This window comes from Antedon bifida, chromosome 7 (assembly GCF_963402885.1).
Source record: "Antedon bifida chromosome 7, ecAntBifi1.1, whole genome shotgun sequence".
Classification (NCBI taxonomy): Eukaryota; Metazoa; Echinodermata; class Crinoidea; order Comatulida; family Antedonidae; genus Antedon; species Antedon bifida.
In genome coordinates this window covers 7142937-7167500 of record NC_136232.1, presented here as the reverse complement: position 1 = coordinate 7167500, position 24564 = coordinate 7142937, and the positions used below count along the sequence as shown (strand labels likewise).

The window sequence follows — 24564 nt, the reverse complement described above, 5'->3', positions numbered from 1 at the left end:
GACATCGTCGCTTCGAAAGAACTTTTCAAAAATAACAGAGAAATGGAAGGGGTAGACGACCCAGTTGAGCGCTTACTAGATTTTACTAAATGTACTCTGTGTTTTGAATCAATGGAACGACCAAAAAATCTTGTGTGTGGACATTTGTTTTGCCTAACATGCCTACGTAAGCAATTAGAAATCGAGCGCCAAACACAGCATGACATAGGGAGGGCAAGAATTGTATGTGCTTTGTGCAGACAGCGAACCGAAATCCAAGATGAAGCAGACGATCTCCCAACAGCGTTTTGGGTTATTGAGTTTAAGGCATGCTTAGATGAATTTAACAAAAAAGGAATCACTACTGTTAAACCTGTATTCTGCAACAATCATCAAAACAGTATTTTGAACCAGTGGTGTGAAACATGCGAACATCTATTATGCATCGATTGCTTTAACCAGACACCACATGATGGCCATGTGAAAATCCAGGTGGGTGTTAATGAGGCCTTACAGAAATATCGTGAATGTAAAGTAAACGATATTAGAAAAAAGAAAGAAATTAGAATAAGTACAGAGGTTCTAGGCAAAGCCGAAAATAAACTAATAGAAATCGATTCAATGATTAAAGAACTAAGGAATGATTCCATCCTGACCCATGCTACAAAATGTGTACATTTTAGAAGTATGGAGAAACAAAGTGAAAATGTCTCTCAACAACTAAATGATCTTGGAAGTAAGATACAAATGACAGAATTTACTATGGTTGTTGAAGATCATTTAGCGATCAGAACTCCAAAAATAACAGATTTGGAGAGAATGAACAATAAAATGAACTTTGGAATAACAAACGCCTCTCGACATCTAATTGATCTTGAATTGAGGATGGAAACAACAAGTACTAATTTATCTAACTTTGCTGAACAATCTTCAAAAATAAAACATCTTCTCAAAGTAGAGAAAAAACGTGGCATTGAATTACAAAAGGTCTCTCATCGATTACTTAATGTTGAAAGTACGACAGAACATTTAATTTCTAAAGTTGAAATAGATTTAGCAACCCTTCCTCAATTAGGAAATCTTGTGACAATTCAGAAACAAAGTGACAATGATTTACAGGACGCTTCTCAACTATTAAATAGTCTTGAAATTACGTTTAAAAAAATGGATACAGAGTTTTCTCGCATTAAAAGACGTTTAGCGGCCCAAGCTCCAGAAATAGAAAATCTTGAAAAAATTGAGAAACATATCGACGATTTACAAAATACTGAACAAATACTAAAACAACTTGAAAAGACACAACTGACTACACAATGTTCAAGTGTTGAAAAACATTTATTGGCCCGAGCTCCAAAAATAGAACATCTTCAACGAGCGGAGGAACAGCGCGTCAATGTTTTACTAAATGTTTCTCAAAGTCTGTATGATCTTGAAAGTACGACGAAACAACTGACTACGGAAATGTTGAGAGTTAACAAAGATATAATGGCCCAAGGTCCACAAATAGAACATCTTAAAGGAATGGTGAAAAAGGGTGACAAAGATCTACAAAATGGCGTTAATAAAATGCATGCTCTTGAAAGTACAACACAACTGACTCAATTAGGCCTATCCAAAGTTGGTGAGAATTTAGCGAATCAAGCGCTACAAATAGGAACTCTTAATAGCAATGAACAACACGACAAGTATTTACAAAACGCCATTAAGACATTACGAGATCTTGAAATTAGGATGTATAAAATGATTGCGGAATCATCAAGCATACAAATTCTTTTGATGCCTAAAGAAGAGAATTCATCACACATTCAAGGGCGAAAAAAGTATTTTTCACTCCTAAAGAAAAAAATAAAAGAGGAAAGAAACTAAACAATTGAAAAGTGTTACAATGTTAGAAACAGAATATTTTTTAAAGAGTAAGAAGTGCTTACAATTTAAACATTACTTTAAGAAATGTAAAAGCCGGACGCGTGAAATGCAAGTGAGAAACAACAGGCCCCCACACTTTACAGTGAACCCCCCTGAATAACCGACTGCGAACCCCATCCCGACATGGCCAATACCTCACCCTCATCTCTAAAAATTCATCCAAATACGTGCCCCACAGTACAAAAGGTTATTCGTTAATTGAAAAATTCTTAAACTCGTTCGTGAATACCTCCATGCTCATACCTCTTTCCTGTATGTGCGTACGTCGAGCGATTTTCCGGCCAATTATAGGTGCCATTTAACAAAATTCGTGGTGGTGTCCGAGCAGACGAGACCCAAATACTTAGTGTCCGTTGACAAATCTCCTTAAATTAATGATATAACAAGTGTCTTTTTTATTTTTGAATTGTTAATAGTTTTAGGCCTAATAGTATAAGATACATATAAAGAGAGCCAAAATGTCATCTTGAACTTGCACAGTGTATAATAAATGAACTGACCTTTCGGGTTTTATTCAAAATTCAATTCAAAGATTATTCTATGCTATCATATAACTATATATTCTTTTAAATGTAAACATGAGAGGATACAGAAATGAGATAACAAGATGGATTAATAACTGTTTAATTTGTAATAATGCTTCATTAACTACTCTTAAGGTCGTATACTTGATTTCATAAGTTATAAAATATATTTCTGTATATTTTACTACTTTTGTCAGGGTTCTGAAAGTTCCTTTTACTTAATCAATGATCAATTGTACTTTCATTTTATAATTATTCAAATCATATATTTTATGTAGGCCTACAAAATGTTTTATGGAAAAAGTGAAATAAATGTTATTATTCATTCATTCTAAATATCTTATTTAATCATTTGCATTCTTCTTATTTATCTCATCAATTTGTTCTTGGTGAAAAAGTATGATATTTTATATTCCTCCCATGAGTTTGCTCTCTCTCCCTCTCCCCAAACGCGAACAAGATAGAACACCAACACAAAACAACCACTGTTTTAGTACGATTTTAATCAATTTGTATCGTCTTTTATTGCCATTTTGTATTTATATATTTTGATTAATTTATCTTTGAAATTGTAAAAGGATGAAAATTTGGTTTAATCTTATCTTGTATAATTATGTGTATTACTTACTTTTAATAGTAAGAATATTCGTATAACATACAAAAGAGAAAAAAAAATGTAATTGTCATAAATGTACAATTATATAAATAAATGTACATATATATTATAGTAGTTCAAATCAAATTAAGTTAAATCATAATTTTATTTTTTCCTCCACTTGACACGGCCTGAGCAAAACCTAACTACAAAAAATGCTACAATGTTTTAAAATAGGCATTTGTTTTAATTTGTCAATAGATCACGCATCACCAAAGAAAGTTAATCGAGCAATATCGAATATTGCAGTGCATTTGTTAGGATTTATGTAAATTTATTATTAGAATAAGATCCTCTCACCCTCTTCTCTACTTGAACCATCAATATTATTTTAATTACACTTGATATCTGCAACAGTTGTTTCTTCTGTACTCAAATGATCCTCTCAACGTTTTTTATATAGGGAGTTTTTAGTCGCGTGGACGCGACTCTATAGTTCACTATGTCGGTCGGTCGGTCGGTCTGTCTGTCTGTCGGTCTGTCGGTCTGTCTGTCGGTCTGTCTGTCTGTCGGTCTGGTATCACTATGCATTTTATCGCTTTCTGACCTTATCTTGATATCAGTTTAAACTAGCTAAGTCAATTTTTCACAGTATATTCCTTATGGCCAGGAATCGATGTGGTTATGTTTTCACGGTGCGCAATAAAAAATTACGCGGTGTACGCACGATGTAACGAAATCACGTTTGTAATCATATCTTTACAACCATGAATCACAATTAAATAAAATTTGGTACTCATAAATTTCAGGGCATAAATTATCATATGGCAATACAATTACGTGCGTAGCGCATGTAACGCATGCGTACGCGCGCTTAAAATTTTCAAAATTTATTTTCGATGAAATAAGAGTACGTTTCAGGCAATTTTAAGCGTTTGCAAAATTGCCATGAGTGCGCAGATTTTTGTTGTTGTCGAAACGATATTACAGAACATCAAAGTAAATTACTACAATTAAGAATTATTTTAAATATAATGAGACTTAGGCCTAAGTGTCATAAATGGAATTTGCTTTTAATATAGACCTGAGTATCGTATATTATTTATTGTCTGCCTACAATCAACATGGTGTATATCATGTCACCGAATAACATAAGTCATAACTGAAGGCAGAAACAATACCCTGGCATTATTAACAACCATATTTTGTGAGTAAAATTATAAAGACAAACAAAATACGAACAAGTTTAAAATATTGTATTATTTGACTCACTTTAAATAACTATAGGCGCTTATGTTGTAATTTTTTAACATTATAGAAATAAAAAGCAGACACGTGACACCTTGTGCAATATACAGTTGCCCCTTCACCTTTTGAACCTATTTTCCCAAAAGGTTACCATCGTCAATATTGAAATTAAAAACAAATTGCCCCGATGTCGGCAAACATACACTTGTTTCATAAGAATTTATAATTCTGTATTGCAATGTATGTTTACTCACGTGATCCTAATAAAAGAGCAATCAACCTTATTCAATCGGATCAACTAACAAATGTTACATATTTTGTATCTAGAACAACAAATAAAGATATAAAAATGAACCTATAAATTAGAAATAAATATTTATCATTGGGTTATAAAGTGTGTAGGCTACAATGATTTTGAGTACACCATAAATACCATAATCTAATGAATAAGTTCAAAGAGGATTTGCTATCTTACAGTGCAATTGTTATTTTCAATCAATGTTTGCTATGATTACAGAATATTCCCCTTTATTATTATCTAGGCCTAAGTTATGAAGATATAGATAGTATAAATTTCGATTGGTGAATTTATGTATGATTCATCTTCAAATAATGAAATTTCACATTGCAAAAGCTATCACCAGATTTTCTATTCTCAATTTCTATTTTCTGAATGTCGGCATATCTTTCTATTCGTACAGATTTTGTGTACCTATTATCTAAGCAAATTTCAATCTCACTGATTTTTAATTTTGAAAAATATTATTCACATAGGCCTAATACTAGTTGCTTCATAAAGCTGATAGAGTTAGATTGTTTTCTTCAAACTTCCACGTCAAGCTAAACAATTATTTGTGTAAACATGCCATTTTTAAATCTCTTTGATCTTTTTGGAATGAAAGGGGACCTCCATTTTTAAAAGTTATTTGTAAAGCATAATTTGTAGATATCTTGTACAAGTTTGGCGTACAAAAGGTAAGGTAAACAACTCGATCTTATTTTCATTTGACCTCTAGTACCAAAAAGTAATACTGATATTGTATTGTTTATTAATAATTGAGAATTATTTTACATTAGTCATGTATTGCAGGAGATGAAGTCGTGAGTGACAACCGAATGAATGGAATTTTACTTGTTTTATAAATTATTATATATGATACATTGGTGTACAAAGTAGACGTTTTTAAAATTCTAATGAATGTCAATATTCCAAATTGATCACGTCTAATAATATTCGTGGTACCAAGATCGAGTTTACGAATAAATATTTTGTTTTATATCCGCATTTGTTCAATTTGATTTCTTAGTGTATAAATTATACGTATGATTTATAATGACATTTTGAGAAAAGTGATTTTTGTCTTCATTATTGTAATTATCTATCTGCATGATGGTACGACGTACGCGGAAGGATCTCAGGTTGTGTATGGTGGCTCGATGTGCGGTGTTTGCGGCACCAAGATTCTATCTTTCTTTACTAATTATAGATTCTGACAAAATCAATGAATCAATATCTTTTAAAAATTAAATTATCCTTATTTAAATCAACGCATATAACTTATAATTCGTCATAGGGATGAATTAAATCTAGTTTCTTTTACTCACACCGTGATCCTCTCAAGGCTATATTTAACATTTGATTTTTTAGGGAGTTTCAACTACATTGTTTGTTTAGTCAGATACTCTTTATGGTGGTAACTATGAACAAACCAATATATTTACTATTAGTAGGCGGAACGTTTGACAAATACATATAAAATGATTAGCAAGAAAACCAACACTCCAATCATCAAATATATCTCTTTTTGTAATTTTCGAAACAATCCATTTGCAATCATAAACTGAGTTCAAAGAGAGATTACTTTAAAGTTAATGTATTGATATTTGCTTTATTGTTTGCTATGATTACACAATATTCCTATTGGACTGTTAAGGATCATTCGAGTTTACAATTATTTTATAAGCATGATTCTGTTATAATAATTAAAATATTTTAACATTTCAAATTTAAAATAGAGATTATTAAAACTAACGAATAACGCCACACTGACATACAAAACGCTACTGAAAAAATAGGAAATCTTGAAACTAAGACGAAAGAACTGGAATTGACGTCATCCCGTACAAAAAGAGATTAGTTAATATTTTGGAATGTGTAAAATAATAAAAACAACAAAATACGAACAAGTTTCTAATATTTTATTACAATTACTTTTTAATATCTACATAATCAACGAACACGCGATTTTGTTTTTGTCGGTGATACATATAAACCAAAAAGATAATATTATTTACTCACTGATACTGGTAAAGTGTAAGTACAATCATGGTATCTATGTAGTCGGTTCGGCAATCAGGTGACATGTTGCAATATACAGTTTCCCCTCTTCTCTTTTTAACTTATCTTGTCAATGTTACCTTTGATGTCAATTGAAATTGCCCCGATGTCGGCAAACATACAAAGCAATTGTTTGATACGAATTATAATTAATTGCAATGTGTGTTTACTCACGTGATACTAAAACAACAATCAATCTATACAGTCTGATCAGCTAACAAACCTTACATATTTTAGTATCTAACAAATAAAGATATAAAAATGGACCTAGGCCTACACACAGGAAACAAACACTTATATTATAATCTCCAAATATCTTTTGAACATTTTCTAAAAAATCCCCAACACCATAAATACCATAGTCTATCATTGGATAAGTTTAAAGGGGATTTGCTATCTTACAGTGTAATTGTTATTTTCTTCTGAATCATTGATTGCTATAATTACAGAATATTCCCCTTGAAGATCATTCGAATTGTGTTTACAATTATTTAGTAAGCAAGATACTATTTAGTAATTAAATATTTTAACATTATTTTCTCCTAAGTTTGCAATTGCCAATCTTCTTGGTCTATTAGAGATTATTGTAATGCCGCATGGGAATTTGATTCCATCATCTTTATCATCTATTCGTTTGACAAAAACACCATTTTTATCAAATAATTGTAGTTTATGAGCACTGGATACTATTATATTTTCATCCGTGTCCATTACTATACACAAAGGACCCACGACTTTCCCATCTTCTTCGCCCGGACCAACAAGTGTGTCTAAATACGTACCATTTGCATCAAACATTTGTATTCTATTATTACCAGACTCAGTAATCATTAAATTACCTTCCCTTGTTAGGGTGACATCTTGTGGAATATACAGTTGTCCTTTTTCACTACCCTTTGAACCTATCTTACCCAGAAGGTTACCATCGTCAATATTAAAATTAAAAACACTGTGTGCCTCGATGTCTGCGACGTACAGAACTCGTGTTTCATTGTTTACCGTTAAACCTTTAGGACTTTTCAATATTTCTTTCCCAAATTGAGAGATTTTTTCAAATTTATTATTACACATTACGACACTCTTTTTGAGTGTATCACTGTACAGAACACAACCATCATCCAGTCTATGCATTCTATTGATTTTAGCATTCTCTGACACTTGTTTATCGCCAACATGTTCACCTGATTGGTTAAACTTCAATAACTCTTTACTATAACTTGATACTAACATACAACCATCTGTATCTAATTCTACATCAGTGACATACTCGTCCTTGTCGTGTAGTTTGAGTGCTGCGATGTTATCAATGGTTTTTATAAGTCCTATTGGTTCCACTTTGATGTTTACTGGTGATCCTTTGACAGCAGGTCCTGATCCAGCGTTAATCTCCATCTTCCAGTCACCTTCCTCGTCATCACATCGGGCTTTTATTCTAAATTTCGCATCCCCCATGTATTCAATGGCATCAGTAGCAACGTGTTTACCTGATGGGGCTGTCAGTGTTGCAGCTAATTTACATGGATCCCTTTTATCCAGACTCGCTACCTTTACTATAAATGGTTGTCCCATGGTTACAGTAATATATTCATCTTCTTCATCGATGACGTCAATACTTGTAATTTTACCAAGACCTTTCGCAATGGCATCCTGTAACCCTGCATTGATTATAAAGTTCGGTTTAACTTTTTTCATATAGGATACATATCTGCTACTCATTTCCTTGATGCCTTGTTTAATGTCAGTGATATTCGACTTGTAATTGTCAAGTGTGTTAGTATTGTCTGGTTTGTTGATAAATCTTGTAACGGATTTCTTCAAATGTTGTACTTGCGATTGCTGGAATTCTAGCTCTTTTACTTGGTTTCCAATGGCTTCATTTTTTTGCTTACATACATTTTCAAGATCCAGCAATAGCTTGTTGCTTTCTTCTCTAACAGTTTCAATGATAGCTTCTGTATGACTTTCAATAACATTCTTGATGTATTTTACATGCGATTCAAACTCCCCTTTATCATTAATTATTGAATCATATGTAGCTTCTAATTCCTGTTTGATATCTTCTGCTGATACGAGGACATCATTTACTTGTTTGTTAAAATCATCTACTGCATCTATCATTGGCCTGGTAACATGTTTTGCATAACAACTTACAAAATGCTCACATTTCTTACATGCACTTTTGGTGCAAGTTACACAAAACGATTCCAAGGAGTTGCCTGGATGGTCTTGGCATCTATCTTGTACGTCTTGTTGACTGGACATCTGTAACATCACAAATATTATAAATACAACTTGTATACATAGTTTGTGTTTATTCTGTGTATCTTCTCTGTTTTTTGTTTTGTTTAAATTAGTCCTAGGAATTCTAATATTTCATGTTAAGCATGGGCTTAAAGACGGGCGATTCACAATATAAGTAAGTGGAGATCACTGAAGTTACGATTTATACCTTGAATTTGCAGGACACTCAATGGCAAATATCAATGTTTTTCCTATGCATTTATAATATGTAACTTTTCCACTTAATAGGCCTACCTTATTTTCTTGAACGGGAAAGAAGTTCCGTGTGCATTCGTTAGCTTTAGTAGACAATTTATACATTTGGCTTATTGTTTAAGTACAGTGGCAATGAATGATGTGTTATTCGTTTCCTTCCTGTATACGCACCTTATGTTCAAAGTTAAAATAAATTTGTAAACAACTTCCCGAAGGTTTTCAAAACTAGTTAAACGTTTCTCGCTTCCTCAAACATCCATTCTATTTACAGAGAGCCTAATGGAAAGATAATCTGATAAATATAATAATGGGTTTCAATTTCAGCCTAAATTTACTGACTTTTGGAATAAAAGTGATAGGATAATTTGTTAATAATAATTGCCTCTATACATATTGATACAGTAATACTTTAAAAAAAGAATAATTGTAATATATCGTTCCATGTGTATGGAATCATAGAGGTTTTGGGGAATGAGATGACAATCGAATTATTATACGACAACCGTCCTCCTACTATTTTATGGGAAAAACTTCACGTTATGAATGGTGGCGCTGTCTAAAAAAAGGTAAGAATCCCTCCTCCTGTTTTGTTTTTAGAGAGTTTGTTGTGCGCCTCTCTTAGCTTTTTGTCCATAGTTATACGTTTCAACTTGTTAGTAGGTGAATTGTTGTTTAGGATACAACTTATTAATAATAAATAGATCCTATGAACATTGTATTAAAACACTGGCAAGTAACGTGCCATGATTGCTATATTAATCTAGGCCTATTATAAAATGTACGCCACAACACGTTGTGTTAAGCCTAGGCCCTAGCCCTACACTACACCACTACACTAGCTAGACTACTGTCTGTCTGTGTGGTCTTAATCGGGGAGTCCAACGGGGGGGGAGGAGAGAGAATGGCTAACCTAGCTAGGCCTAGCTAAATAGGGCCCTTGGGTAGGCCTAACTAACTAGACCATTATACATCTAGGTCTACTTATTTATTGTTTATGATAATAATACTGCCAAATTTATATGAAATATGTTTGTTTTTGTATATTTTTCAGAAGTAATTTTCATGTTGCTTGAGAGAGAATGGCTAGCCTAGCTAGGCCTAGCTAAATAGGGCCCTTGGGTAGGCCTAACTAACTAGACCATTATACATCTAGGTCTACTTATTTGGGTGTGTAGAAAGCGACGACCTCGAATTGGACGACCCCAACGACCCGGGCGACCTCGAATTGGACGACCTAGAATTGGACGACCCATAACACGAAACCGACGACCCCTATAGCCTAGCCTAGCCTAGGCCTAAGTGTGGTATTAACATCCCGAAGCCGAACATAGCCAAAGATCTTTAAACCATACCTTATATAATACTCGCAAGCAAGCAATTGGTTGAAAAAATACAGAAATATCGCCATTTGATACTGAATGTGTCGACGACACGAACAAACGAACATATATGGAACGCCAAGAGTGCATCATTAAAACTGCATTTGACTCGATTGGCACACGAAATATCATAAACATGGCAAACCGGGTCAAAAAACGGCCCCTTTTTCAGCGGCGGGTAAGGTTTGCTCAGTGGATTGGACATCGCTAACCCAAATAATCAAATCAAATCACCTTACCCGCCGCTGAAAAAGGGGCCGTTTTGACCTGATTTCCAATGTTTATGATATTTTGTGTGCTAATCGAGTCGAATGCAGTTTTAATAATGCACTCTTGGTGTTCCATATCTGTTCGTTTGTTCGTGTCGACACATTCAGTATCAAATGGCGATATTTCTGTATTTTTTCAATCAATTGCTTGCTTACGAGTATTATATAAGGTATGGTTTAAAGATCTTTGGCTATGTTCGGCTTCGGGATGTTATACCACACTTAGGCCTAGGCTAGGCTATAGGAGTCGTCGGTTTCGTGTTATGGGTCGTCCAATTCTAGGTCGTCCAATTCGAGGTCGCCCGGGTCGTTGGGGTCGTCCAATTCGAGGTCGTCGCTTTCTACACACCCCTACTTATTTATTGTTTATGATAATAATACTGCCAAATTTATATGAAATATGTTTGTTTTTGTATATTTTTCAGAAGTAATTTTCATGTTGCTTGTGGCATGGATCGTTGCAAACATGTCAGCAAGCTACGACTGGCACAAAATCACTCAATCCTGAATCCTCAGAAATGGCTTTGTGATCGTTGTGGTACAACAGAAAGCGTCTGGGTAAAAAAATAGGCCTAATAATATCAGTACTGTACCCATATCACCAAATGATTTTTCTAATTAATGCATCAAGCAAAACCCAAATGAATCCAAACTTGTTTTCTCAGTGAAAATAACCTATTCCAGAAAACCATAATAATATTCTGAATTTATAAAGCTCCTAATGTTGTGAAATCTCTAAGCGCTCTAGATATTATTATGGTGAACCGATATTAATTATTACCCCGGTAATTTTTGATCAAACACGTATGGAAACTTACTCCCTTTAACAGCTAGTAATCCACTACACAGAGTAGTCCAATGCTATTTATATTCTTATTTATGTGTTCCAGTTATCTGTAATCTATACAATGATTTCTTAGATTAAGCTTCTTTTCTTTTTTTTATTATGTCATCATGGTAAGATGAATGAATAAATATGTCTTCATTTTTAGGCTTGTTTGAGTTGTTCTCATGTAGCATGTGGAAGGTACAATGAAGAGCATGCTGTTAGACATTATGAGGAGTCTAAACATCCAGTAGCCATTGAAGTTAACGATAAATATGTATTTTGGTAAATACCCATAGAAATACAGTAACATAGTAAAAGGGTACATAGCCAACTAGGCAATATCGAAGAGAAGTACCATAGATAATTTTGCTTTAAAATAAATTATTAGTTAAATTATATTTTTATTTTTGTAGTTACATTTGTGACGATTACGTTTTGAATGACAACGTAACGGGTGACATTAAACTTTTGAGGTCCACGTTAGAAGCCATAGCAAAGCAAAAGTTTGACGAGCGAACAACACGGAGTGGTAGACGGTTACGATCTCTTTCCCTGGACAGTGGGGACACTAGCAATAGACAGTAAGTATTCTATAAATATCAAAGTTAGTCTATTGCGCAACAGACTCTAAATAAAGGAATTGAAGTCAGAATATTAACACATTTATTAAGATAAAATTCCTTTTGAGTTAATATAATTTCCTTTTAACATTCATTAACAGAAGTCACAACTCAATATTAAAAGACAAAGGTTACACTGCCCTCGTACATCGTCGACTAACCCTCTTAAGTAAGACATTCCTGGCGTGGAAACACGACGTCCACGGTGATAAAGAAACGGGAAAGAGAACACCGAAACCGAAGTCCAGGGTTCAGCAACAAAAAGTGTCGAGATCAAAACTCGAGGATATCACGGAAGGAGTTGTAACACCGCAGAAAAGGAAAGCAGAGAGTAACACGGATGAATCTCCATCTGCGAAGAGGAAGTGGACAAGTTTGACCCCAGGGGTCACTGGCCTCCGTAACCTTGGGAATACCTGTTATATGAATTCTATTCTTCAGGTTTTAGGGCAAGTTTAATAAAACATTATTTAATAGTTTAATTTTCTTTACATTTAGCCAACATGTCTAACAGTATTCTTGTAACTGCTGAAAGCGCTTTATAATGGACGATTTGAATAAATACAACACTGGAAACTCTCTTCTAAATATTGTTATAATAACTATATTGTTTACTTTTTTTGTTTCAGGTACCTAAGTTTTTTCAGGGAATCATTTCTTGATATAGGAGATAGTTCATTAGAAAAAAATATAAAATCAGGGACAAAACTCACAAGAGAATTCTATAGACAGACAACAGTTGAAGCATTCAATGTAAGTTAGTAGTGTACTTGCTAAAAATCTCCTATTTATTATTTACATTTGTGAGGTCAAAGCTTATGAGGTCAAAGTTCCTGTATTTCTTGTGTACTCCTAATAGCATGACATTTTATATATTTAAAAAAATGAAGAATTTTGGTTACGGTAATTTAATGAACTATTTTGCTTCATATAGGAAATCACAACTCCAAAATCTGGTAGAAAAGAGCACAGTCAAGTAAAGTTTGGTCTTAGCGGAGGGTCAAATGAGGCCGTTGACCCGTCCAAATATAAAGATCCAAGGTCAGTGAGGAACAACATGTGAGTATTGACAATTTTAATTTTTTACTTATAAGGGAAATTCCGATGATGTCATTTTTTTTTTTTTATTCTTACAGATAAATATTTATGTTTGTAATTTTTTCCATTGCTAGTTCATCTCCTTTTTCCTTTCTAGGCCACTATATTATGAATTTCATTTATTATTTCGTGTGATGTGGTCAGGGAAATGGGCTATTGTCTCCCCACATGGTTTCCTGAGTTCAGTGTGGCGGTTAATACCAAGCTTTAAGGGATACTCTCAACAAGATGCTCAGGAATTTTTATGGTAAGGGACAATTGAAACAAATGGCACGTCATAGTATATGAGTAATGTGGCTTTGACCTTTATACTCCTCTTAATATATTTGATGTGTTTATATAGCACCTTACCAGACTGATAAAAGCTCTTAACAAATTGGATTCTTGTTAAGATTGAACCTATTAAATCTGTATTTTCTCAGTTTTCTCGTAAACTGTATATTATACAAATGTGTAACAAAGAATAACACATTACACCGTCATCTAAAGCTCTGTCTACACTATCAAACTAGTTTGACAAAAATGTGACCCAAATATGGTAGTGATATTCCCAAATATGGTAGTGATATGACATCATTATTGTCACATAAAGTTTGATAGTGTAGCTTAATACCAAGATGTTTTTTTTACAGTGAAGTATTGGACAAAGTTCATTCAGAATTGAAGTATGTTTTGAGTCCACCATTGGTCAAAATGGGCGATTCGTTATGTCCAGTTCAGGAAATCATTCCAGAGAGTTTTGAAGGACAGTTGGTTAGTCAGGTCAACTGTCGTAAATGTAATCAGAAGTCAAACACCTTTGAACCCTTCTGGGATTTATCGCTCGAATTTCCCGAACGGTAAAACTTTTTTTTATTACTTGTTTTTATTACTGTAAAACCAGAAACTTTCGCGAATTAGTTACATCAGCCATTTTTGCGAAATAAAACTTTCGTGAATTTGACAAATAATGTACAAGTAAATACTGTAACAATAAGTAAATACTGTAACAATATTGCATATGCGCGACCTTTGTGTTATAAAGATGCTAATACATAAGGTATTGTATACAGTAGTAGGCCTACAGTATGTTCTGAAAATTATTAGCGGCATGAAACTTTCGCAAATTTCAATCACTCGCGAAATTCGCGAAAGTTTCTTGTTTTACAGTATTCTCCATTTCAGTATTTTATATAACTGTACTTTTTATAGTTATAAGTAAGCACACATTCATATTAGGATTGGTAGCTAAGTTTATTTTAAATTTTTATCAGTATGATTTGACTTTTGTATTTCTATTATCTTGTAAATTTAGCTCTTTTCAAGTTTTTATGTGTTTCCTTTTCATCTCATCAGCCTGGTTTTTCTTTATATTTTGATGATGATGAATAAAGTATATTTGATTTGATATTTGACACATAAAATTTAATCTATTAATGATAATTTTTCCAGATATCAATTTAGTCAGTCCCGAACCAGCTTATCAGAGGAAAGTTGTCACATAACAGAAATGCTGACAAAGTTCACAGAAATTGAACAATTGGGGGCGGTATACTCTTGCGACACTTGTAACAGGAGAAGGAGGAGCAGCAAGGCAGTTATCCGTACGGAGGCTACAAAACGGTTACTGATAAGAAAACCGCCAAAGATTCTACGACTACACTTGAAACGTTTCAGGTTTGAAATTAAATTTATTTTAGAAAATTTGTGCTTAAAATGTACTAAATTTGTTCATGTGATGTGCCCATATATGGACATGATGATGTCATATTACTACCATATTTGGTCAAACTAGTTTGATAGTGTAGACGGAGCATAAGAGTCGGAGTTGGCTGTTAACAGAACTCAATCTAAAGACTTATTACTTAGCACATACACACAGCAGAATGTATCGTTTGGTTGAACTTTGACACTAAAATTTAACTTTTTTATGCAGATGGTCAGGACGGAATCACAGAGAGAAAATCAACGTTCATGTTGACTTTTCACAAGATTTAAACTTGCGACCTTTCTGTTACCTAAGTGCTGATGAAGATACAGACCTAACCACTGAAGACTTCATGTATGACCTCACAGCAGTAGTGATGCATCATGGAAGAGGGTAAGTAACTTGAAAACTTCATATTTAAAAATTCCTTTATGAAAAATATATGTTCCATAATATTGATGTTACGAGCGAGAATCAAGATCGTACGGCATTTAATGAAAATGCAAACCGTCTTAAAATTACTTGATATGTTTCGAGAATTCTATTCTCATCATCAGAAGTGTAATCAAGGCCTAGAGTATTTATAACAATCTTGTGGCTTTTGTGGTGGTTAAAAATCATTAGTAATTTATGCAAATTACATTTTTAAAAATGTAATTATTACGATTGGATAGCTGATTTTGAGAATTTTTTTTTTCAGATTTGGATCAGGCCATTATACATCATACTGTTACAACAGTGCAGGGGGTAAGTTATAGAATAGTGATGGAACCGTTTAATTTAAATGAATGGAAATTTTAGAACACCAGATATGGAGTTCAAACACTGCATAAAAAAACATCACTTGTTTTTAATAAAAGTATTTTTAACTTTAAATCATTGACTTTATGTCTTCTTTAGGCTTTTGGGTAAATTGTAATGATTCACGCCTTGAACTATGCTCTGCTGATGACATCACTTCCTGTCAGGCGTACATAATGTTCTACACGAAGCGTACGTTAAACCGAAGCATAGAAGGCAAAAGTGAAGCTCAACCTCAAAAAAGACGATCAAGAAGAATAACGTTATGATGATCGCCAAAGTGAACTTTGACCTGTAAATTGTTGCTGCAACTTGGACATTAAAGTACAGAGATTATGCAATTACAGTAAAATCTTTTCTTTGGGACAGTTGTATAAGGGGACACTTTGTTGGGTCCTAAAGGGTCCTACTGTATATCTGCAATGTTTAGGCTGGATTCTGAAGACTCAATAGCTTGGGTATAAGTTTGGTTTCTAAGCACTTTTATAAAGCTCTTTCTACACTAGTTTGAATGTGTGATGTGCCCAAATATGGTAGTGATATGACATCATCATGTCCATATAATGGGCACATCACATTTTTTTGTCACATAAAGTTTGATAGTGTAGACAGAGCTTAACTATTATAAAAGTTACAACTCTTCTAATAATTTCTGGAAAGTGTGGTGTTTCGATTGTGTTTTTAATTGTAAAAAAAAGAATTTCAGACCTAAATTTTTAGAAAAATCTGGTTTTTGTGAGCATTTCCACTATTGAGAGAATGGCTGTATGTATTTAAATAAAATCAGTTAGTATTCACACACCATCAATACTTTCTGCCCATTTCTCTAAACATCTTGTAACCTTTTTCAACGCTTTGATTTTGGTATTTTTATGATTTTATTCCATGCATATTATTCCCAGGAGATAAACATTTTCATTTTAAAACATGTTTTACTTTTTTTTATATTTGTGAATCAAATTATTTTTAAATTTCGTTACAGATGTCTTGTGACTAAGAATGGTATTTCCAATTATAACTCTTTAAATTTGAATTTTTTTTTTCATTTTTTTATGAGTATTCTCCAGGATTTAAGTGTACATAGACTAAATACAAAACTCAGGAAAATGTGTACATTATGTACGATAGATTTTTGATTGAAATGAACAGTGTAAATAATTTCTTTAAACAGGACACTTGTACTTAATCTCCAATTAGATAGTTACTATGATTGATTCCTTATGAATGACAAAAATAAAAACAAAATTTATTCAGAATTGGGATTTCTGAGTAACGCTGATGCATGACAAAAACCGGCGAATATCGGGGCATAAAGGTTTAGTTAATCTCTCCACAATTATTCATTTATGTAAAGTTATGCAAATTGTATTCATTACTTGTGTTTATTCAATTAATAGCTTACTTAATAATTTGACACACAGAACACTTTTTCCTTCTTTACTCAAGAAGAGGGTAATAAAGTATTGACCAGTCTATTTTGGATCTTGTGCCTCCTCCTGGTCATTGGTCAATTAATACTATTTTTCTATAGTGTGATCAAAGTCAGTATTAGGGTATTTAGTAGGGCTGTAGTCTTTTAAAAAGGGCTTCCATTAGTTGCCAGGATGTATATAGTGTTTGAATCCCAATAAAGATTTTGTACTGTATCCAATTCTCATGTATTTATCTTTGTTTTTGATAATGAAATCTTTTGAATTTGATTTCCTATCTAATTTGTTGAGTATTTGTATTATGACGACAAAGGCCGCCCATAATTAGTAATTGGCTGGCAAGGCAAGGCTAGAGAGAACCGACGGAACGGAATTAACCGCCCGGTTGGAGTACTTTACACGTGGAAACAAACGACGTGTGACGGTGGAGAAGAAACGCTGCACAGGCCTAGCTTTATAATAATGTCATTTTCCCTTCTAAGTAAGTATGTAATAGTATATTAAAGTAGTAAGAATTTAATATTATTTTTGTGTGTGTTTCCAATTGTTTTTATTAGATATTAATTAGATTAGAGGGTTAGGCCTAGCGTAGATAGGCCAGCCTCACCGGACCACAGCCTCATTAGATTATCAATTACAGGGGCGAAACGACTTTAAATGAAAAATGATAATAAAACACTGCAGAAGATATTTTTAGTATTTGATCAAACCAAAAGATGGTTTAAACGGTTCAAAATATATATTAAAAAGAAATAAATATTTAAAAAATAGACATCAGAGTAAACTATAGACTAGTAAAAAGAAAAGGTCTATTTTGGAGAATTGAAATTTCCTACTAATTTTTTTTTATGAAGAACGCATACATCCATTGGCTGTAGGGGCCTACAGGTGCCATGCCTACAGCAGTGCGCCATTGGGTGTCATGAACCAAGTTCTTGCGGAGGTGATGGACGGTATCAAAGCAGCGGGAACTTACAAACCTGAACGCGTAATAACGACAAAGCAAGCTGCGCAAATAAAGGTGCAAGGAAACAACAAAGACATTCTGAATTTTTGTGCCAATAATTATTTAGGATTGTCTGTAAGTATTATCATTTCATGTAATCAATCAATTTTTTGCACTAAAACCAAACAAAATTTGGTTTAAAAAAAAAAAAATTGTTGTGATACCACTTTTGGGAAATCATTAGATATTTATTGATTTGAAGATGTATTGTCCCACAAAAACATGACAATTCGCAGTTTTAATGAAGTTGACCACTGCCGTAGAATAAAATAATAATGTTTTCACTCATTCACCCATTTTTTTAGTCATTTTGACTATTATTAGCTTTAAATGACATTTTTCTTTAGATCCAATTGTTGGTATAAGTGAATAACTATTATGTGACATGAAAATGGCATGTTCAACAAATAAACACATTTTTTTTAAGGACAATATATCTTTTAAGTGAAATACGAAGAGAAATGTCTAACATCTTAAGCATGATTAATGAATACGACCACTAGTCCTAAAGTCCTATGCTTTTTTAAACCCTGATATATTGATGTCAATTATAATTTTGTTTATTATTTTTTTCAGAGTAATCTTGAAGTCATAGAAGCAGCCAAGGAGTCATTGGATCTGTATGGAAATGGGCTTAGCTCTGTGCGCTTCATTTGTGGTACACAGGTAAACTGCTGTTAGTTGTCTTGTACCTTGGTGACAGGATACCATAGAGATAATACTAAACTAATAGAGAGTCAACTAGTGTCAGCAGTGAATGATACAGGGCATGGCTGGAACTCCTGTTAAAAAATATTAATAAATATAGTGAAAACATTTTCCTCTGGTTTTGATTAGTATTGAGATATAGTTCATTAATTGTAAACCAGTATAAATTTAACCTAAGTTTCAACAACACACAACAATAATTTAGAATAATATTAAGCCCATGGAAATCAGAAATATTTTTAATGTACAATACAATTTTTTTTTAAATTACATAATAATAGTTGTCAATTTTTGTTGCTGATATACATCAGTGTAGACAATTTGAATAAATAAAATATATCTGCATTTGTATATTACAGGATATTCACAAAGAATTGGAACACAAAATAGCCAAATTCCATGGACGAGATGATGCTATTCTGTACATTAGTTGCTTTGATGCCAACGCTGGAATCTTCGAGACCTTGTTGGGCCGCGAAGATGCCGTTCTGTCGGATGAACTCAATCATGCTTCCATTATCGACGGTATTAGGTTATGTAGCGCAGAGAGACATCGTTATAAACACATGAATATGCAAGGTATGATAATTGCTATGCAATATCAACATTTTGCTATTATTGGTAACAGACATTGCTGTGGATGCTACAGTAGTTCCATCACTATCTACTTCAAAAAAGCCACAAACCAATTCAATTACAGAAAATAGTAATACCATCACTGTAAAGCAATGACATCACTGTAAAGCATTGACATCACTGCAAAGCAATGACATCACTGCAAAGCAATGACCATCACTGCAAAGGAATGAAATCACTGCAAAGCAATGACATCACTGCAAAGCAATGACATCACTACAAAGCAATGACATCACTGCAAAGCAATGACATCACTGCAACACTGCAAAGCAATGACATCACTGCAAAGCAATGACATCACTGCAACACTGCAAAGCAATGACATCACTGCAAAGCAATGACATCACTGTAAAGCAATGACATCACTGTAAAGCAATGACATCACTACAAAGCAATGACATCACTGCAACACTGCAAAGCAATGACATCACTGCAAAGCAATGACATCACTGTAAAGCAATGACATCACTGTAAAGCAATGACATCACTGTAAAGCAATGACATCACTACAAAGCAATGACATCACTGCAAAGCAATGACATCACTGCAAAGCAATGACATCACTACAAAGCAATGACATCACTGCAAAGCAATGACATCACTGCAAAGTAATGACATCACTACAAAGCAATGACCATCACTGCAAAACAATGACATCACTGCAAAGCAATGACATCACTGCAACACTGCAAAGCAATGACATCACTACAAAGCAATGACATCACTGCAAAGCAATGACATCACTGCAAAGTAATAACATCACTGCAAAGCAATGACATTTAGCAGATGCACTGAAGCAAATCAGTACCAGTCAATGTTGTCATAACCCAAGTAATATTCACTAAGAATTATTTAGTAATTTTGATGAATTGATTTTCTTAGATTTAGAAGAAAAACTACAAGCAACGCAGAAATGTAGAATGCGGCTGATAGTGACAGACGGAGTGTTCAGTATGGATGGGGATGTTTCACCACTTAGGTAAATAATATACAGTAGTAAGAAACCAGAAATAAAATGTGTACATTTGTTAATACAGTAGAACCCTCCTTTAGGATACCCCTACTAAAGGAATACCCCTATTCAGGGGATACTATCACATGAAACAAATGACAAAATATGTTTTAACAATACAACCCCTATTTAAGAGATTTGACCTCTAGTATTAAGCAAATACTTTGCGTCCCAAAGGGTTGTACTGTACTAGAATTGTTCTATTCTTTTCAGAGAAATATGTGATCTTGCAGACAAGTACAACTCATTAGTATTCATTGATGAATGTCATGCCACTGGTTTCTTGGGTGCCACTGGCCGAGGTACTGAAGAGTTCTTAGGGGTCGAAGGTCGTTGTCATATTATTAACTCTACATTAGGAAAAGCTCTTGGAGGAGCTGCAGGTAATTGTACAGATTTAACTTAATTAACATAATTTGCAGATTTTCTATCTAATTCTTTCATCTCTCAATATCCTTCCTATTTCATTTTCATTCCTTTTCCATTACTTCATTTTTCATCAGGCGGCTACACCACAGGACCACAGTCACTGATTGATATCTTGCGTCAAAAATCACGTCCATACCTTTTCTCCAACTCACTTCCACCACCTATCGTAGCAGCTGCATCTAAGGTATGACTCCTTCCATTAATTACTGTCATTTCATTGTTGATTTAAAGCTTAAGAATGTCTACCTAGCTAAAATAGTTAAATATACTAAATGTGGGGGAATATGCGTGTGGTGCATAATGAAACATGAAATGAAAACAAAACATTGAGGTTCGACTGCTTGCATTTATTTTTATAACTTATTTTGTTACGTTTAAGAATATTAATTTTACATTTTAATTCTTCAGGTTTTTGACATGATTACACAAGACAACTCGTTGATTGCAAAAGTAACTTCCAATACCAAGAGATTCAGAGACAAGATTACTGCAGCTGGTTTTGAAGTCTGGGTAAATTAATTCTTTTGTAATTTTCATTCAATTTAACTGTTAATCTCTGTAACTTCTTTACCTCTTCGTACATTTTCCTTTAACATTTTTCTGTCTAAAGCTCTGTCTGCACTATCAAACTAGTTTGACAAAAAAAAGTGTGATGTGCCCAAATATGGTAGCGATATGATGTCATCTTGTCCATATATGGACATTTTGTTGTCACATACATTTTAACAGTGTAGACAGAGCTTTAGCAATACCATTTATTGTGTTTCTTTTAGGGCAAGGACCACCCAATATGTCCCATAATGCTTAAAGAAGCTAGTCTAGCCGGCAGGTTTGCTGAAGAAATGCTTGACCGGGACATCTATGTAATTGGATTCAGTTTCCCAGTGGTACCCAAAGGTAAATTAAATCATTTTATTTTGAGCTTAAAGCTCTGTCTACACTATCAAACTTTATGTGACAAAAAAATGTGATGTGCCCATGGACATGGTGATGTCATATCACTACCATATTTGGCTATGTCACTATTTGGGCACATCACACTTTTTTTTCAAACTAGTTTGATAGTGTTGACAGAGCTTTAGATGTTCATTTAGTTTGGCTATGATATTGAGAGCTTTTAAATAACATCTGAACAACCAGAGGTGATGCTATTTGGTCGTAATAATTCACACATTGTATTTATTATGTATTATTTCTAGTTGTTTTGCTTTATTATTTTAATCGATGTTTATATATTTTATTTGTATCTTCATTGAGATACAACCCCTGATACCCACAGCATTGTCATTTTTGTATTGCTTAATTTATTCTGTATCTCCATTGAGATACAGCCTCTGATACCCACAGCATTGTTATTTTGTATCTCCATTGAGATACAGCCAATGATACCCACAACATTGTCATTTCTTCAGTAATTTTCCTTTTTTTTAAACATAGTGTCTTATATTTTCTCTCCTAGGTTTAGCTCGCATCCGTGTACAAATCTCCGCAGCCCATTCCGAAGAAGAAATTGATCGTGCTGTTGATGCGTTTATAGAAGTTGGGAAAAAATTGGAAGTGATACCATAAATATTACAGATTTAAAAAACTATCATATATTTTGTAAACTATGCTCGATATGATTATTGATATTATCATAAAAACATTTTCCTGAAATAGCACTGTACAGTTATCATTATTATGGAATCATGTACTAAATTAATTTTATTTATTAATTTTTAATCAATTCTTATATTATTTGCATATATGATTTATATAAATCGCTAATCAACAAACCTAGTTTGAGCATTATTATTTAAAAATCGTTAGAATTACTTTCCGACAAATGAATGTGTCTGGGTTAAAAATCTATAAATTAATATTAAGACTATGAATTAACGGTTTGGTACTGATAGAAGGAGCTTGTGTAAAATATAGAGATCTCAATGTTTTACTTCTACATTGAATAACATAATATGGTTATAGTTGTATTAGGCCTATGGTTATTTGTATATTATATGCATTGATTGACAACATAGATACTGTACAAATTGAGTGTAAAGGCCAATTTACACCAACGAGTGGTAACTGTAAGCGGAAAACCGCCTAGCTTGTCCCACATATAATCTGTATTTATCCTAAATGGGTTTCCGCGTTTTGTGTAAATGATCATAAAAAATAACAGATTCTATATTTTTTGTTTTCAGCTTATCGCTTATCGTTAAATTGGCCTTAAAGGGTATACATTTCATCAATAGGGAAGTAGCAGCAGATATGTTAAATATAAGTGTCCTCTTGTGTAGATAAGAACACGTTATAATTGCAGTTAAAGAAAAATAAAATAATACCTTTTATAGATGGTTCTCTATTACAGTATTATATACGTAAATCGACAAATTCCTGAAAAAAAATAACTCTGTTGGTATCAGTCTGGGATCTCGATTGAGATAAAAATAAAATAGAAAGTTGATCAAACAATGAAATAAAACAGCCAGCTTTTCATATTTATTTATTTTTCATACACTGAAATATAAAGAATGTGTGTTGTAGCATTTTATTTTGTTAAGGATGCCATTTCTTGCTTAAACATTTTTCTTAATGGTATAATTTATTTCTGCTGTGTATGTTTATAAATTTAACATTATTAACTTATTGGTAAATGGTGGTACACAGTATTACACAGGTTAACATTACTGACCCTAAAGAAAAGATACCTTATGATGTGTTGTCATTGATTTATTAAAGACTTAGGGATTCACACATTTTCACGTTGACATCATAGACCTACTGCAGACTTACACTTAAGCAACTCAAGATAAGGTGTACCTTTCCACTGCCTTTCGAGAAATCGTCTGGAACTGTTTACCTAGCTAGACATTGTATCAATAAATTCATTCGAAGTCAACCGACAATATTAAGATCTGAATCCGCTAGGTAAGCAACTCAATGAATCTGACACAGCGCGATTGAGAAGTACGGTAGGCCACTGCGCTCCGGTACTGCGACCGACTGCATTATTACTAATAGGCCTAAAAATTATGTAATTAGGCCTTACATTTTACAACAAGGCCAACAGCCATAAGTCGCGTGCTAAAACGCATAGTGATACCGGACCGACAGACAGACCGACCGACCGACTGACATAGTGAACTATAGAGTCGCGTCCACGCGACTAAAAACACGACAACGAAAATGTTTTTAACCTGACACTGAACATGTCCTAACACAAATAATGTCGCATTCGGGTAAATAAGCGGTCGCACTACCTAGCCCTAACTCCTAACCTACCTAACTCCAAACCACATGTTAAGCCTAACAGGTCAAGAGGCTACTGTATTTGCATTACCCTACTTATAGGGACTATGCTTAATTGTGACAATTATATTTCATTGAAAAAAAGGTTAAACCAAAAATATGAACTAAAACACTATTAACGTCTGATTATAATGGTTTTGAATCGTAATCTATTCCCCACGTGGCATAAATGGTCTAATTTACATATTATTTACAATATCACCTGTTTATGATTAGGCCGGTTCCATTATTTACTAGGTAGTGTGGTAAATCTTTATTTA

The 24564-nt window shown here is 33.5% G+C and overlaps 3 protein-coding genes across 5 annotated transcripts; 2 read left to right on the top strand and 1 right to left on the bottom strand.

Annotated features, from left to right (window-relative positions):
- Positions 1-6954: 6954 nt before the first annotated feature.
- Positions 6955-9190, bottom strand: LOC144847638 (uncharacterized). Its single transcript, XM_078704109.1, has 2 exons — positions 9146-9190; positions 6955-8872 (listed from the first exon to the last, which is right to left on the bottom strand). Exon 2 carries the CDS (start codon positions 8870-8872, stop codon positions 7121-7123), a length of 1752 nt encoding a protein of 583 aa, XP_078560235.1. The 5' UTR covers positions 9146-9190; the 3' UTR covers positions 6955-7120.
- Positions 9191-9692: 502 nt separating this feature from the next.
- On the top strand, positions 9693-17435 carry LOC144847635 (ubiquitin carboxyl-terminal hydrolase 44-like). 3 transcript variants are annotated; one of them, XM_078704106.1, is made up of 13 exons: positions 9693-9766; positions 11180-11312; positions 11747-11865; positions 11997-12164; positions 12305-12652; positions 12833-12956; positions 13138-13262; positions 13399-13548; positions 13934-14140; positions 14733-14957; positions 15217-15381; positions 15689-15735; positions 15889-17435. In XM_078704106.1, the coding sequence occupies exons 2-13, from the start codon at positions 11205-11207 to the stop codon at positions 16056-16058; spliced, it is 1956 nt and encodes a 651-aa protein (XP_078560232.1). In that variant the 5' UTR covers positions 9693-9766; positions 11180-11204; the 3' UTR covers positions 16059-17435. The 3 variants fall into 3 exon arrangements, with proteins under 3 accessions (XP_078560232.1, XP_078560231.1, XP_078560233.1); XM_078704105.1 differs by having other exon boundaries at positions 9709-9762; XM_078704107.1 differs by having other exon boundaries at positions 9742-9758.
- Positions 17436-17558: 123 nt separating this feature from the next.
- LOC144847650 (2-amino-3-ketobutyrate coenzyme A ligase, mitochondrial-like) lies at positions 17559-23708 on the top strand. Its single transcript, XM_078704134.1, has 10 exons — positions 17559-17700; positions 18074-18300; positions 18802-18891; positions 19293-19512; positions 20452-20548; positions 20795-20964; positions 21085-21194; positions 21419-21520; positions 21784-21907; positions 22470-23708. The coding sequence occupies exons 1-10, from the start codon at positions 17682-17684 to the stop codon at positions 22577-22579; spliced, it is 1269 nt and encodes a 422-aa protein (XP_078560260.1). The 5' UTR covers positions 17559-17681; the 3' UTR covers positions 22580-23708.
- The last annotated feature ends 856 nt before the right edge of the window (positions 23709-24564 follow it).

Coding starts and splice junctions, on each gene's coding strand:
- LOC144847638 (XM_078704109.1), bottom strand. CDS start 8,872: ATGTCCAGTCAACAAGACGTACAAGATAGATGCCAAGACCATCCAGGC.
- LOC144847635 (XM_078704106.1), top strand. CDS start 11,205: ATGGATCGTTGCAAACATGTCAGCAAGCTACGACTGGCACAAAATCAC. Junction 13,549..13,933: donor GATGCTCAGGAATTTTTATG/GTAAGGGACAAT, acceptor TTTTTTTTACAG/TGAAGTATTGGACAAAGTTC. Junction 14,958..15,216: donor CTACACTTGAAACGTTTCAG/GTTTGAAATTAA, acceptor TTTTTTATGCAG/ATGGTCAGGACGGAATCACA.
- LOC144847650 (XM_078704134.1), top strand. Junction 18,892..19,292: donor GCTTCATTTGTGGTACACAG/GTAAACTGCTGT, acceptor TGTATATTACAG/GATATTCACAAAGAATTGGA. Junction 20,549..20,794: donor GGGGATGTTTCACCACTTAG/GTAAATAATATA, acceptor TATTCTTTTCAG/AGAAATATGTGATCTTGCAG.